The sequence below is a fragment of the Gadus morhua genome, chromosome 3, assembly GCF_902167405.1.
Source record: "Gadus morhua chromosome 3, gadMor3.0, whole genome shotgun sequence".
NCBI classification, from domain to species: Eukaryota; Metazoa; Chordata; class Actinopteri; order Gadiformes; family Gadidae; genus Gadus; species Gadus morhua.
Window position 1 is genome coordinate 2,596,850 of NC_044050.1, and position 16,084 is coordinate 2,612,933.

The 16,084-nt window shown below is 47.2% G+C and overlaps 1 protein-coding gene across 1 annotated transcript in view; it reads right to left on the reverse strand.

Moving 5' to 3' along the window:
- LOC115540850 (homeobox protein Meis1) overlaps window positions 1–14,107 on the reverse strand; it is a 36,654-nt gene extending 22,547 nt beyond the window's left edge. Inside the window, exons 1-8 of the mRNA XM_030352440.1 lie at window positions 13,536–14,107; window positions 11,895–12,082; window positions 10,673–10,814; window positions 10,221–10,271; window positions 9,936–9,986; window positions 9,578–9,721; window positions 7,794–7,905; window positions 4,496–4,641 (exon numbers count right to left, since the gene is read on the reverse strand). Of these exons, the coding sequence (XP_030208300.1) occupies window positions 4,496–4,641; window positions 7,794–7,905; window positions 9,578–9,721; window positions 9,936–9,986; window positions 10,221–10,271; window positions 10,673–10,814; window positions 11,895–12,082; window positions 13,536–13,547 (846 nt within the window). The 5' untranslated portion in view covers window positions 13,548–14,107. The remainder of the gene's footprint in view (window positions 1–4,495; window positions 4,642–7,793; window positions 7,906–9,577; window positions 9,722–9,935; window positions 9,987–10,220; window positions 10,272–10,672; window positions 10,815–11,894; window positions 12,083–13,535) is intronic.
- Between the last annotated feature and the right edge of the window lie 1,977 nt (window positions 14,108–16,084).

Sequence of the window (16,084 nt, forward strand, 5' to 3'; positions counted from 1 at the left end):
GGGTCGAGGGGAGCAGCAGCAACCGCCCTCAGACCGCGGACCGGAGGACCAGGCGCACAGGAAGCTGGGGACAACATCTGATGTGGGGCCGTGACAGGCGGTGGGCATGGCTGGAGGACGTTGATTTGTGGTTTGGTTTTTTTGCCTCGGTGGCGCCACAGATTCTGTACCCTGTGCTAACGCACGCGAGAGAACTCAGCTGTAATCAGGCGGCGTAGGTCGGCCAAATTTAATTGATAAATATGAATGTGATACGATTTGTCGCAGCAATGGTTTTAGAATCTAAAGGGAGACATTGTTAGCATCTAAAGGATCTGTGAGGTCGCAGGATGTCATTAGAGATTGACTTACACATATACACATGTATGTAGTGTGTGAAAACACACACACACACACACACACACACACACACTTACACACACACACGCACACACACATACACACATACACACACACATACAACCCCACACACACAGACACACACACACAAAGGTACAACTCAAGTCGCACAAGAGCGACTGCCCTTCAAACATCTGTGGTACTATGTGGCTGTGTGAGTGAGTGAGTGAGCGAGTGATGGATGGATGGAGGTGTCCTGTTGACCCCCGATGGCTCCAGGGGCAAGGGGGCGCGGTGGGGTGAACCCAGATGCGGGTCATCTGCACTCCTCATCACAGCCGCGGCATTCCTGGCCCATCCCAAGGAGAACACTGAGCGGACCTTCCGGTCCACATTCGTCTGGTAGGCTTTGAAGTCAGCTATTCGACCAGCCAGCATCTGGTGTGTGTGTTTGTGTGTGTGTGTGTGTGTGTGTCAGTGTTTCAGTGTGTTTGTGTGTGTATGTGTGTGTGTGTGTGTGTGTGTGTGTGTGTGTGTGTGTGTGTGTGTGTGTGTGTGTGTGTGTGTGTGTGTGTGTGTGTGTGTGTGTGTGTGTGTGTGTGTGTGTGTGTGTGTGTGTGTGTGTCTGTGTTTGTGTGTGTAGGGTGGTGAATAAGATAATAGAATAGACCACAACCAGGACTCTCTCTTCTGGAAACATATTCTAACGTTGAGCTATTTTTATTCTTAATCTCTAACATGCTGTGGGCCAAATTATAATGACAAGACTTGATCTATCTTAACTATCTAACGTCATTAAGCAAAAATATTTTGTTGAATCTTTCAGTCATTGTTGTAGCCCAGATATAGCCCACATGTCTTGATGTTGATGAGCATGTGCAGCTTGGCAGCCTGGCTTTATGATGAGAGGCCAACCACCACATGGGCCTGGTTCTTCTTGGGCTAGGTGAACCGCAGGGCTGGGATCTAGCAGTACAGCTACTACCACAACATCTGCCCGCTGGAAGGCTGCTAATTAGACACTAATTCATGCAGATTACAGCTTCTTGTTGATTTATTTTCCCTCTCTCTCGTGACCATCACCTGACAAACCCTCAAATAAAACCCAGGAGGAGGAGGAGGTGTAGGGGAGAGTGTGTTTCTTCTGTGTGCAAGACATCTGATGAGAACTCCATGGAACACCTTCTCAACCTCCCCGTCCAACGTCTGCTCAGCCCCACTGGGACAGCACCCCCCCATAGACCGCAAGACCCCTGGGACATCAGCCCACTTTTTCAGCCCACTGCCTCAGACCTCCTGGGACACCAGCCAGTGTCTCAGACCAATGCCTCAGTCCCCTGCCTCAGCCCTCCTGGGACAGCAGCCACTGCCTCAGCTGCCTCCAGTCCTGACCTGGTAGTGGAGGAACGCCACTAGGGGCTGCACCGTGTAGTCCATGAATCTATCAGTCGATCCTCAGATAAGGTACAGAATAAATTGTTCTGATAATCAAGTAATCGTTTACAGCTTGATGCTTCAGAAATTCAAATTTGGTAATTCAAATACTTAAGTTTCCTTGGCTGCCTCTCAAAATGAAGACACCAAATCTAAGACATCACCTTGTACTCTGGTAACTTAGGATGGCATGGCTATCATTTATGACATTTTATAGACTACATGATTAATCGATCAAGCAAAAGATTGTGTGTTGGTTGACTGTCCGTCATGGTGACCGGCAGCCCTGCAGCGCACACGACCAACTGCCCCTTCGGGACCTCCGCCTCGCTGTCTGTCGCCCACCGGTTCTGAAAGGTGGGGATGTGTAAATGGACGCCCAACTAGACCGGCCCGCGGGCGTTGTGTCGCGCTTTGAGGAGACGATGGCCAATGAAGGACGCTCCTCTGGACCCATCTGACAAGCAGCTAATCCCTCAAATAAACTTGAATTCTATTTGTATCCCTCTATGTATAAACTGTTAGTTTTCGTATAAAGGACACATGTTTGTATGTCAACTAATGAAATAATCAATAGATTAATAGTTGTAGTTGCATATTGCAGGCGAAAAGAGGCCCTCTTATCAAATTGACCCCCCAAGTGGCAGTAACCCTTATCATACACTATGAAATTAGCAGTGGTGGGCCGTCAGGGCCAGCAGGGCTTCTCTGCTGGCTCTGTCAAAATCTAAATTATATATTATTATTTTCAAAATTACATCTTAATTCCATATTTTTTCAATACTTACAACATAATTCCAGAAGGAAAACCGTTTTTTTTTTTGTAAGGCTGAGCCCAGCCAAATAACGCATCACAGCTACATGGACCAGCGGGGCCAGCACTAAAAGTATTGCTAGCCTTTCGCTGGAGCTGCCACCTCCCATTGGACAATCAATTTGAATGACGTGTGTAATCAGCCCATCAAATGTTGATGTGTAGCAATAGAACGCCCCCAGGGCCCAGCAATATGCCGGCGCTGGCACCAGCGAATTTTGAAATCGTTGGTGGTTAGTGAGAGAGTTGATAGTGAACTACTATGACCACCGCCTTCACAGCACCTAGCGATCCTGTTTCTGATCTCCTTCGTTTGCCTTTTTCAAGGCGATCGTTCGGAGAGAGGACAGATTTAATTTCAAGAGGAAGAACTACACCGAAGCTGGATGGGCTGACCCAGGCTGGTAAAGGTTTTGTGCAGCACTTTACAGAGTGCAACTACAGCCGCTATGACTGGCTAACGGCTAGCACCATTCAGAACAAGCTATTCTGCTGGCCGTCAACATCAGTGAGGGGACATGGAACAGCGCCGGATTTAGCAGGCTTAACAGCTTCATCAAGGCAGCTTTAAAACATCAGGCCTCTGAGCGTCACCTCACATCAGTGGTGCATTTAAAGACCTTTGGTGTGTCCAGGGTGGAAAGGATCGGAGGATGGATTTCCTCTACAAGTCATGGGTGAGTTTTACTTTGCACTGTGTAGGAGCGATAATGTTGTTGTGGTACTTTAGTTTATAGCGCATTTATTGTAATGGTTGGAAACACAAATATATTACTGGAATTTGGGCAGTAGGCTTAATGGTAATGCTGTGTAGATGCCGCTTAATAAGCATATTAAATGAACCCGTTCACTACTACTCCTGTGGGCTTAATATTCTGGCTGGAATAGCTATTGTAAAATATGTGGCATAAAGGCCTACTTGTAAGTTTCATTTTTGTTAATGAACTGGCATTGCACTTGTAATATTGTTGCTATAGGCTACTTTATTGAATCCGTTGAAGTTGCGAAAGCATCCGGTGAACATAACACCAATAACCGTGAACACTTGTCTTTGTGTCATGTGTCTGATGTGCAATCTGGTTGCGGAGTGACATAAGGAAAGATCTGCTGGTGATGCTGCATTACTCTAGCTCTGCGGTAATGCAAAGTGGTGTGCGTGTGCGCTGTTGTTGCTGAAGATCTACTGTCTTGTTGTGGATGTTATGCAGTAGCGCATATTGTGGCTGTGTTGGTTTGATCGGCACATAATATGAAATTTGTGTGCATGTCTGAGTGTTTGGGGGTTGGCCGTTGGTGGAGTTTGTTACTGAAGGCCCTGACTTAAACCCCACAGTACGGTAATGGAAATTATTGTTGTTATTTAGCCCCCCATATAACACCGACCTTGTGTCCCTCCACAGACCAGCACCTCCTTCATATCTTCTACTTTCCGTCTGTGTTCATGAAGAGGTGAGGTTGGGAGGGAAATAGAGGGACACAGCGAGCCGTACAAGCAGAAGTTGTTAATATAAGGACCATTTAAAGAGACGGCAGTCTGAGGGCGACTGGTCGTTGGAGCTTCAGGTGAGCGTCTGGTAGTTGTCAAGATGGCCGTTAAATGACCGGACATGAAATGTTGGAACATCCACTTGTGATTGCTTGACAGAGCCATGAAGAACCACAGATCGCCTGGCCCTCTGTGTCTCCTCTTGGTCCTGACGCAACGCCTCATGCTCAGAGCAGCTGGCGGGAAATGCTGACCAGACCAAACCCCAAAACATACTGGGGGCGCCTCCCAACTCTGCCAAACACCATTATGCAATGGTGGCAACATTTTGAAACAACGCCGGCCAGTATGGGTGGCCACTATGGGTGGCCAGTATGGCCAGTATGGCCAGTATGGGTGGAGCGGGGGGGGAATGTACTTACAGTCAGATGCTGGAAGAGCCAGGCGCGCATCACGTTGGTGGCCACCTTTGGGAAGATCCCTCTCTTCTTGTTGTTCCTCTTGTCGCGGTCCAGCTCGTCGTCATCCCCCCCACTGGGCGACGCCGCACCGGTGTCCAGACCGTCGCCTGACAGAGAGACAGAAGTAGGTTGTGAATCCCTATCAAGGACACTTTAAAGGCTGCCTGCAGGGGAATCTCTGCCATGTGCTGGCAGACAGTGGAACCAGGCGTGCCGTGTCCTGTGCTTTGGTAGGGCGGAGAGCTGTGGGGGTCCCACCAGGGCAGGGGGTTCAACCACCAGAACATTTGAAATAACAAATGGCAGGATGGAAAGAGTGATTCAAATCTAGCGGTCAGAATCGGACTGGTGGCTAGGAAATGCATTCATGTCACGTAGGAAATAAATACATCGGAGAGCTTTGATAATACTGTTTTGTGCAGGAGAAAAGGATATTTTGAATTTATCAGTGGACAACATGACTAAAAACGATCTTAAAGAAAACTGCAGTAAGGAGGCAATTAGTCTGGCTTGAGCCTTAGCTGGCTCCGTAGCTTTAAAGAAGTCCTCCTTCGCCCATAACCTACTGGATGACTCCACCACCGTCGTCTGCGCTTTGCTTAATGTTGGGAAACCACATTTTACTGCAGCCTGTTTATTTAACAAGACTCATTTTCTCCTTGGTGTTTTTTATCAGCGTTGTGGCGGGGGTGAAGAGGACAGGGCCCGGGGAATGGCCCCGTGCAGACCCCAGGGGTCCTGACAGGGGCCCGTTGCGAGGACCCTGGAGCAGCTTACACTCCCACACCACGGCGTCTGCGTGTGTACGTGTGTGTGCATGTGTGTGCATGTGTGTGTGTGTGTGTGTGTGTGTGTGTGTGTGTGTGTGTGTGTGTGTGTGTGTGTGTGTGTGTGTGTGTGTGTGTGTGTGTGTGTGTGTGTGTGTAGGGAGGGAAGGGGGGAGGGGAATGGCGGGGGGGTCCCTGCATGGCAGAGCCCAAAGAGGTGGAAATAATCATAAAAATGATGCTTGACTCCATAAACAAGCTCTCAGCCTTATTAGGGCCAATCCACAGCTCCCCAGGCTTATCCACCCCCTACCTACCCCCCCCCCACCCCCCCCAAACACATCCCCCCCTACCTCCCCCCTGCCCCCCTTTTCTTCCTCTCTTCCTTTCTCTCTGGTTTGTCCTGTTTTCTTTCATCTCCTTTCCTTTATTGTGTTGTCCCTTTTTCCATACTTTCTGTCGCTCTCCGCTGCTCAATCCTCACGCTCACACATTTCTCTCCATCCCACTCACACTCACACACACACACTTACACCCACCCGCACAACCCCACGTGCACACACTCTCACACACGTTGGCGTCTGGCTCCCTGTGTGCATGAAAAGGATGGTGCTAGCGAGGGGACTTTGGCCCGCTAATGGCTTGTGACAGCCCAGCCCCACTGGCCCTGAGGACCAGGGGAGAGGGTGTGTGTGTGTGTGTGTGTGTGTGTGTGTGTGTGTGTGTGTGTGTGTGTGTGTGTGTGTGTGTGTGTGTGTGTGTGTGTGTGTGTGTGTGTGTGTGTGTGTGTGTGTGTGTGTGTGTGTGCGTGCGTGTGAGTGTCTGGATGGTTGGGGAGGGGGTCAAGGTGGGTGCAAAGTGCCTTGCGGTGACAGATATTACAGATAGCCTACATGGGAGCGGGAGAGAGGCCAGGGAGAGACCCTGTTGCCATTCCTGCTGGCAGGGCGGGGCTGAGGGGGGCCAGATGGCTGCAGGATGGGTCCGTCTTTTGGGGGAGACAGAGCTTTGGTCACGGCACTGCAGTGACTCCATGCCTAAAAGCCGGGCAGCAGAGGAACCCCAGGGAGCCAAGAGATCAACGCCTCTGACTATGACTCAGCTTATCAGACTTCATCCACCGCTCTGGAGACATGGGCTGGTGGGAAACACCATGTAGAGCTATAAAAACTACATCTAGATTCCCCCCAGGCCTTCTGTGTGTGTGTGTGTGTGTGTGTGTGTGTGTGTGTGTGTGTGTGTGTGTTTGTGTGTGTGTGTGTGTGTGTGTGTGTGTGTGTGTGTGTGTGTGTGTGTGTGTGTGTGTGTGTGTGTGTGTGTGTGTGTGTGTGTGTGTGTGTGTGTGTGTGTGTTAATTACAGTGCACATTATTGTTAATAGACTTGACCAGTTAACTTGATTAATAAATAATAAAGTACATCTAAAACCTCCCCGCCCATAAATGAACACGTTCTCGTCTGAGGTCAATCATAGCCCAGTCAGACGCTGTAGGTCTCCTGACTCTGGAGGTCCCCTGAAGTGGGGGCTATCGGGCTCTGGACTGTCTGCTGAACCCTTTCTGGTCTCCACAAGAGGAGCGCATGGCAGACGGCCTGCTGAAGACCCCCGTCCCAACCACCAATCACAAGCCTCCAAAGAATTAAGAACAACAAAATACCCACGTATGCAACCAGCTGGTGGGAGATGTGCCTGGATGAGGTATGCACATCCTTCTAATGTTCTCTGTACTCTTTAGCACAATAATATAATAATAATAATTTAAAAAAAGTAGAATTTCTTGAAACCCTGACTGAGTTACATCAGGGCAGCTTGGACTCAGACCCTGTGTCTAGCCTCTATTTAAACATCGTTCCGTGACTTGAAAAACAAGAGGAGGGAAACCAAGGAGACTGGGCTGTTCAATTTCACACGCATCAAGTCTTCTGTTTGAAAGGTCCAAACACAGACCAACTCCAGTCCATCTGTCCCTGGCTTCACTGTCCGTGAGAGGATGACAAACGGCCAACAGTGTTTCTCTTGGCTCCCAGCGTGTGTCGCATGCTACATTTCCTCTCTCCATAGGCCGTAGACATCGGAGAGGAACTATCTGGCTGCACCGCCCGGCGAGCTACTTGATCCACTCAGACCTCCTGCTCCACAACAGACCAGGGAAAGATCGCTGTCTCCCCCACACATTAACGCATCAAACTCCAGTCCCACATCCATCTGCCAGTTAGCTGGTTAACACTGATGATTGGTATGTATGGAAACATCATCACGTTCATCATTAAGAGTTACACAATATTCATAAATATTCGAATATGCTATGTAGAGCCCACCTTCTCCTCTCACTTATTCTATAAGACTGTGTGTCATGACGATCAATAATAATAGTGAGTTATGGGCCCTACTGAGCCCATGGAGTTGAACCTTCAAAGACCCCCTAGTGTGACGGTGCATGGGGGACCTGCAGGCGGAGGGGCGGAGGCCTCCTGTGGTGGAGGGGAGCTCACCTTGCTCACTGCTGTTGTCCCCACTGTGAGAGGTGGGGCCCCCACTGGAGGGACCCGGGGTGCCGGCTGAGCGGACGGAGGCTGTGTCGTCATGGTCCCGGCTCCAAGACATCTGGGGGGGGGAACGAACGAGAAAGAGAGAGAGAGAGACATTGCTTATGATGTTATTGAAGAAATTTTAATAAGTTGTTATTAAACATTTGCTGTGCTCAAGCATTATAACTTTATATGTGCTGGTGAAATTACTATTGCCGGTAATATAGCCCTAAACCGTCTACTACTTCATAAGGGCCAAGACATTCATAACACGCACATTTGCGCACACATACAAACACACACACATGAAATACATTTTAAATGAAGACAAAGGTGTACAAAAATTCAATTACGGTCTAACTTCTGGACCTAAGTATATCAGTGCAGTATATCAGTTTAGATGTTCAAATTCTTTAAACATCTAAACTTGACACTGAAATATATATCGCTGCAATACAATTGCCAAGAGCCAAGAGATATATGTATATCTATATACATATACATATATGCAGATGTATAACGTCAAGTAGTGCGATGCGAACTGTAACTGCTGATTTGTGATACGAGATCCAGATCCTCCTCAGTGAGATGCGAACCCAGTACGAAAAGGTAGTGCGCAACGCAACAAACGTTGCAATACGCGTGTAATGGAGAAGACGTAGGGCGCGACACGCTGAGCGCAGAACCAGAGAACTGAACCCCGCTAAGATTTATTAAGCCCTCAGGAGAGAGAGGGGGCCGGGGTATTCATTGCGTATTAATATTAACGGAGTATTAATATTATAGAGTGGTTTTAGAGTTTCTAAACGAGACAGATCCCGGTTCCTACATTCTATCCCCTAACCACCGCCTCCACTTGTGGGAGGAATGAAGAGTGGAAGCGACGCGGGGTTCAGCTGCTGAAGTACGGGCTGCTTTTGGGGCTCAGGGGCTACTGGGGGGGATCAGGGGGCGCTCGGCAGGGCTCAGGGGCTGAAAACTCCAACAGTGTCCCGTTACCCCTGGTAGCGGCTCCTTAACATCAACACCAGCATCTTCATGTTATACACACATCCAAAGCTGAATGAGCTACAAGCCCTACAAAAACTACATAGCAGGATAGGCCTACTAGAAATGAAAAATGGATCATCAACAAATGGCCCAAATAAGTCAGGTAGGCCTCACTGAGTGTTTAGCAAATGTAAATTGGGCAGATGTATCTCTGCTAAATTTGGTTTTATTCCAGGCCTGATGTGTGACTGCACCAGGGGGCTTAAAGACTCATTCATTGTGCGTTTCATCAGATTAAACGTGGAGGTGCGGGGTTCCGTTCAGGGGCCCCTGGGGGCCCCGGGCTGGCCCTGCAGAGACGTGTTAATCGTCCTGTGACGTCGGGAGCCTCCACGTCACAGCTCTTTGAAAGAGGGAAAAAATTCAACTCATCAAACCTTTTGACAAGCCACAAAATGAGCAGGCCTACTTGAAACCGAAAACCTACTCTGCACCGTTTAGGGCCACTTGACACTAAGCCTCTTCATCCTCAGCCTCAGCGCGGCCCTCCGCTAACGAGCGGAGCTGCGAGGCTAATGCTAATGCTAGCATCTCCTTCAGGTCAGACGGGATGTTTCCTATTGTAGCGAACGTGGGGGGGGGGGGGGGGGGGGGGTCAGGCTATCGGTAGGTGGACAGTGGCTCCTTTGCGGCACTGACAACATGCGCTATCTAATAAAGGCAACTTGCCGTGCGGTTCAAGGGACGCACACACACACCTGGTCCAGGGCTCCGGAGGGCCGGGGGAAGTCCTCGCTGTCCGACTTGTTCCCGTCCCGGTCGTCGATCACCAGGTCGATGGGCATCTTGCCCTTCAGACAGCTGATGTAGCGGTGACAGAAGTTGTCACAGAGTTCGTGGACCTGCAGAGCAACAGTGACAACAGACTGAATATAACGTGTATGTATGTGAACCGCTAAATTAACTTCATATGGATCAGCCCTCCACGGCGCAAACGCATGTTCGGCTTAATTCACCGCAACGTTTATTTCGGTGAAACCAAAGCTTCGACAGGAGGACAGCGCGCCGGGCCGATCGGGCTTCAGATGAAACATGAGGCAGGGAAACGTATCCTACCTTCTCCAGCTCCAGGAGGTGGAACCGCAAAACCTGGATCGCCTGAATCATCTGATGAAAAGACAGGGACGCATTAGTGTGTGTGTGTGTGTGTGTGTGTGTGTGTGTGTGTGTGTGTGTGTGTGTGTGTGTGTGTGTGTGTGTGTGTGTGTGTGTGTGTGTGTGTGTGTGTCTGTGTGTGTGTGTGTGTGTGTGTGTGTGTGTGTGTGTGTGTGTGTGTGTGTGTGTGTGTGTGTGTGTGTGTGTGTGTGTGTGTGTGTGTGCGCGCGAGAGAGAGAGACCCACCAAATTGTCCAACTCTGGATTCGAAGAAAACAAGGGCTTCTCTGATCGAATCTGTTCAAATGAAATACAACAATTATTAATGTAGGCCTTTAATAAACCATCTAGGTCAATAATAGACTATAATAGACACACACACATCGGACACTATAATAGACTATGTAGGACTGTAACAGACACACACACACACACACACACACACACACACACACACACACACACACACACACACACACACACACACACACACACACACACACACACACACACACACACACACACACATACACACACACACCGGGCAATACAATTTAGGTATGATTTGTAGAAAGAAAAAATATAAACTCGTCAAAATAGTTTGAAGGCGTCAGCTGGGAGGGGACGACCATTTTTAGGCGTTTATTTTACTGCTATGTTATCATTATTTGCCCTGTATGTGGCGGTAGGCCTCCAACCTGTTTGGAAAACACCGCAATGTCCTCGTTGAAGGAGCCGGAGGAGCAGACGTCCCCGCCGGCCGCGCCGCTCTCCCTCGGCGTGCAGGTCGCCAGCTCGCATTTCTCAAAGATCAGCGCGAGCAGCGGGAATAGAGGGTGCCTGCAGGAGTAGACGAGGTCCGTGTCCCCGTGTTAATATTAACGTGTTGACGAGGAAGCATTGGGTGAATGCACTCGGTGGGGAACAAATAGGCCAGCAGCGTGCAGAACCACCGGCTGCACGGCCGTAATGATAGTTCACACGCTGACACGCGTGGACTGTGTGGATCAACAGATTCAAACCGGCCAGAGGAGCTTCATAGACGATTTATAACAATTTCAAGGAACAATTTTAAGAGTTTTCTCCGTTTAATCGTTGCATGGTGGTACAATCCAGACGTTTTACCTGAAAATAATTGTAAAACCGAAAGAAACGCAACTGCAGGAGTTACAAAACAATAATTTTATTGTTAATTGTAGGCCTGTGATTTAAAGTAACTCAGAAAATCAAAAATGAATAATTTAAATCAGATATAAATAAAGAACATAGGCCTATAGGTGTGTAGAGCGTGCAAGAAAACATAAAAACGAAGAATAAAACAATAAGACAATACATATGCATATATGTATAAATTATATAGGCCTACATACATATATATATTTATTTCTATACTTATATATAAATATATACAATATATCTAAGCGTTTTCAACCACTTGTTAACCCGGTTCTGCGGGTTGTAATCGGCCTACCACTCACTGAGACAAGGAAACAGAATAGAAAGAACCACTAACGATAGAGTTTAGAAGTTACCAAACACTGAAACTCTGAGGTCTGAGAGAACTAATGAAAAGGATAACAGCCATGTCAATAACAATAAAATCAACAGGCTATAACAGGACTAATCACAGCCGGATGATAAGCATAATAATGATCATAATAATGATAATAATAAGAAGAAATTATATAAATGATAATAATGATAATACTACTTCTACTAAAATGTTAATAATAATAATGATAATAATAATGATAATAATAAATTACACACATGATAATAATACTAATAATACCAATAATATTAGCCTGAATATAAGGCTCCAGAAACAAGCCCTTGAAGTGGCCCTCCCCACCACGTCATTAGTGCTCGTTAATGCTCCTAATGGCGTCACATTTTATGCCAGCAATAAAATCAACGTACCCGTAAATTGAGTCTTTGTCTCTGTTTACTGCGTCGTTGGCGCCGGAGCCCACGCCGGGCGGGACGGCGTACTGGTGGTACTGGGGCCCGTGGCCCAGGTGCACGGCCTGCAGGGCCCTGGCTGCGTGCGGGTCCCCGTACATGGTGGGGGGGATCCCGTCCATCCCGTAGTGGGGCAGCTCTTCGTACTGGGACACACAACGCATCGGTAAGGCTGGGACAGCGTCTCAGTGCACGAGCTGACCTCTGCACACTTTATCAACACGAGGGGGGTGAAGCCGAGCCGCTCTGCACGCGAGAGGCCCGCAACACTACGAGGAGCCCCAAGTGCCCCAACTACCGAATAATAATAATAATAATAATAATAATAATAATTATAATAATAATAATTATAATATTAATGCATAAGCCTTCATTCATTTCAATTAAACTTTCTATTTTCGAGAAAGCTCTGATCCACGCAGAACTCTTCATGACCCAGATCGAGTCCTATAGCCTACTCTCTTCAACAACGCAGAGGCGAAGCGTTAACGAAGTGGTGTAGGAAGACAGTAAAAGGAGATCATTTAGAAGAAGCCCGCTACAGTAAAATCCAATATGCTATATTTTCCCTTGAATGCCTGTAAGAGTATTTGGTGTTTCAGGCCTCCTGTATCTTTCATTTGGAGACGTTCAGTTTAAATTGTTAAACTAATAATAACTGGGAAACTAATTGTAAGTATCATCATAGACCTATAGCCTATAATAACTTCGATATTATGCCTAATTACTGAAATGGAGATTCGGGATTCTGTTGTTGTTTTAAATAGTCATAACTACTGTGTTGTAGTTTAAATACATCATTATATAATATAAATATAGAGCATAAATATGATCAAATAACGACAATTGGGAAACCGTTTTATCAATTGCCTTTCTATTATATTTAATAATTCATATTTCTCTCCCTTCGACTACCTAGGCTACATTACAAATAGGTCCGCCTAAAGCGGCTTTCTCTAAGAAAAACGTATTCTTTATTTGTTTATTTTTTCCCTATGATTCTAATATCCAATAGTGCTGTTTAAAACAACTCTGATGTTAAAGGTATTCATGTGTTCATAATAGTCATGTTTCAAACCTCTGAGTTTGCTGTGAGGTTCAACATGTGTTGACTGACTGCTTAACAAAGTCAGGAGCCCACAAGAAGCCGAGGAACTTTTGCTTCCTGAATGAAGAAGATCAGGAAGCCGCTGACACCCTTCCATACTTCTATACGTTAAAGACTCCTACAACACGTTAAACACTACACGTTTAGTGCATCCTTAAAGACTCCTGTGTTAAAGACTACTAGGACACGTTAGAGACTCCTACACGTTTGGCGCATCCTTAAAGACTCCTGTACGTTAAATACTCCTACACGTTGAGTTCATCCTTAAAGACTCCTCCACGCTTGGTGCATCCTTTAAGACTCCTACAACACGTTAAAGACTCCTACATGTTTAGTTCATACTTAAAGACTCCTACACGTTTAGTACATCCTTAGAGGCTCCTACACGTTTTGAATATCCTTAAAGACTCCTAGACGTTTCCTATCTCGGTTCGACCTCCGCCCGAGGAATCCTCCGGTAAAGCTTCGGTAAAGTTGCTCAGTTTACGCACCCGTTGCGCCATCGGCCGTCACTGCGCCGATACCCTCCGACTCCGATCACACCTAAAGGCCGGGCTGGAGCTCAGAGAAACATCCAAGTCCGGACGTCAGAGGAGCGATCCGATGTGTTTGAGGAGATCCACAAGCTCCCCACCGTAGAGCATAAGTCCGACCAAGGGACAGCCAAGCTCCAGGCAGTGAGCAGTAAACAACGATGGCTCCTCGCCTGCTCCGATACAAAGCGACCGCGGGCGACAGCTCAGTCTGTCCACAGCGTGCCCCTCCAGAACCCCGGAGAGATGTGTGTGGCCCCCGGTCCGCCGCTCCGCTCGTCAATCAACACGCAGCGCGTCACGCGGGACTTCATTAAGGAGGATTCCCCCTGCGCGCGCCGCACTGCAAAGCCCTTAGATATGCGCGCCAAGCGTTGAAAACCAGGTCCCCATCGTCCCCGTCGATCACCCAACTCACCGCAGACCTGCTTTGATGCGAGACCCCGCGAGTGAGATCTGAGAGGAGGCGAGATATTTCCTGACTTAGTTCCTCTTAAAGGAGCCGCGTCGGGGATCCTCCCGAGCGGGTTCACGAGGCGCACGAGCCTTTGGGCGGTCGGCTGTTTGCCCGGGTGGCCCCTGGGCCCTGGCCCCTGAACGTGAGCCCAGTGGATCGGAAGCAGCAGGCCGGGTCCTGGCAAACCACTCCAGGAGTGAGAGGGTCTGGGGCGGCTCGGTCCACTGAGGCTGGGACGGGGACCGGTGAGGGGGTCCTTACCGGAGGTCTTGTATCATCCTCCACCATCTTTTATCTATCATCTATCATCAATCATTTATGTTCGAGCATCGATCATCTATCTATCATCTGTCATCTATCATCGATCATCTGTAATCCATCATCAATCATCTAGCTTATATCATTAATCATCTATCATCTATTTTTATATCTATCATTTATCATCCATCATATCATCTTTAATCTATCTTCTTTATCTATCACCTATCTATCATCCATCGGGAATCATCTATCATCTGTCCTCTGATCTTATTGGATCGTATTCGGCCCATATTATACTCATGGCCCCACTGAACATTAGATTCACGCCTTATTGACCCACTTCAAGATACGATGTTGTCGAATAGATGGTACAATATTAACATAATTAAGGAATTACATATATTATATATATATATATATATATATATATATATAGCCTAATATAAATATACATAAAAACCAAAACATATATGAGAAGGAGTACCAGTAAAAGACTGCATTTTCAAAGAATTTGATTATTCAACAAATGATTTATAGCGACAATTATAAAACACACTCTTATTATATGTTTTACGTCCTGGCAATTAAACAACTTGTATAGCAAATTATGCTAGCTATCTTTGTTGCATACGGGGAATTTGTTAACCTAGTGATTGTTACATCCTTACTGTACCGACAGCGATATATTGTTGTTTCTCCTTCCCTAAATGTGAATGTAAACATAGACACAGACAAATACACACACACGCACAAACACACACACACACACACACACACACACACACACACACACGCACGCACGCACGCACGCACGCACGCACGCACGCACGCACGCACGCACACACACACACACACACACACACACACACACACACACACACACACACACACACACACACACACACACACACACACACAAAAACACACTCACACAAACACACACAAACAAACACGTACACAATCGCTCACAGGCCCGTCGCAAGAAGGCAAGCAAACCTGCTTGGGGCCCTGAGCTGGCCTGGGGCCCCATGACCAAGACCGGTGATGAAAAAAACGACAAACTGATCTGCGATCGGCATAGGCCTTCCGTCCCCCTCCCCCCAATTTCATTTAATGCGCTTGGGGCCCCAGAATTCCTTGAAACAGCCCTTATCGCTCACAAACAAAAAAACGCATACACACACAACTACCGAAAGTAATCTGTCTAAACTTCTGGTTACGATGGTCTTGGATTGTGGATGTTTGTTTATTTATTTGGAGAAGCAGCGCCGTCCCCTAACGCTATGGCGATGAGGTGAGTAGCTGGCGCCATCTAGCGTTGGTAAAGGGTACGTGTTGAATATCACTGATAAATAGAGACATGCTTCGTGATGCTCATTTTTGTAAATCTGTTGAAAATGTCTAAAATGATCAGTCAGTGATCATTGGATAGCACTACGGCACATCACAGTTAATTTAGTAGCCTATACAAATGCTGTGGCAGCAGGGACAGACCGCTAGATGTCGTCATGTGATGATCCCTTCTGCATCTGGACGGGGTTGTTCCTTTAGATTAGATATGTTCTATCTTAATTAACCTGTCTAAATATACCAATTGTATGGTTAGTGTTTCAGTTTAATGTAAAATATCTAATCTAATATAAAATACCATAATATAATATAATACAATACATAGGCTATAACCTAGTCTACTACATGCATACATCGGAGCTGTATTATATGAGAAACCATTCGTTGATCCGACAGTCCAGGCCCTATCCGAGGTCTTATTCTACCGTGGTTTGATGGA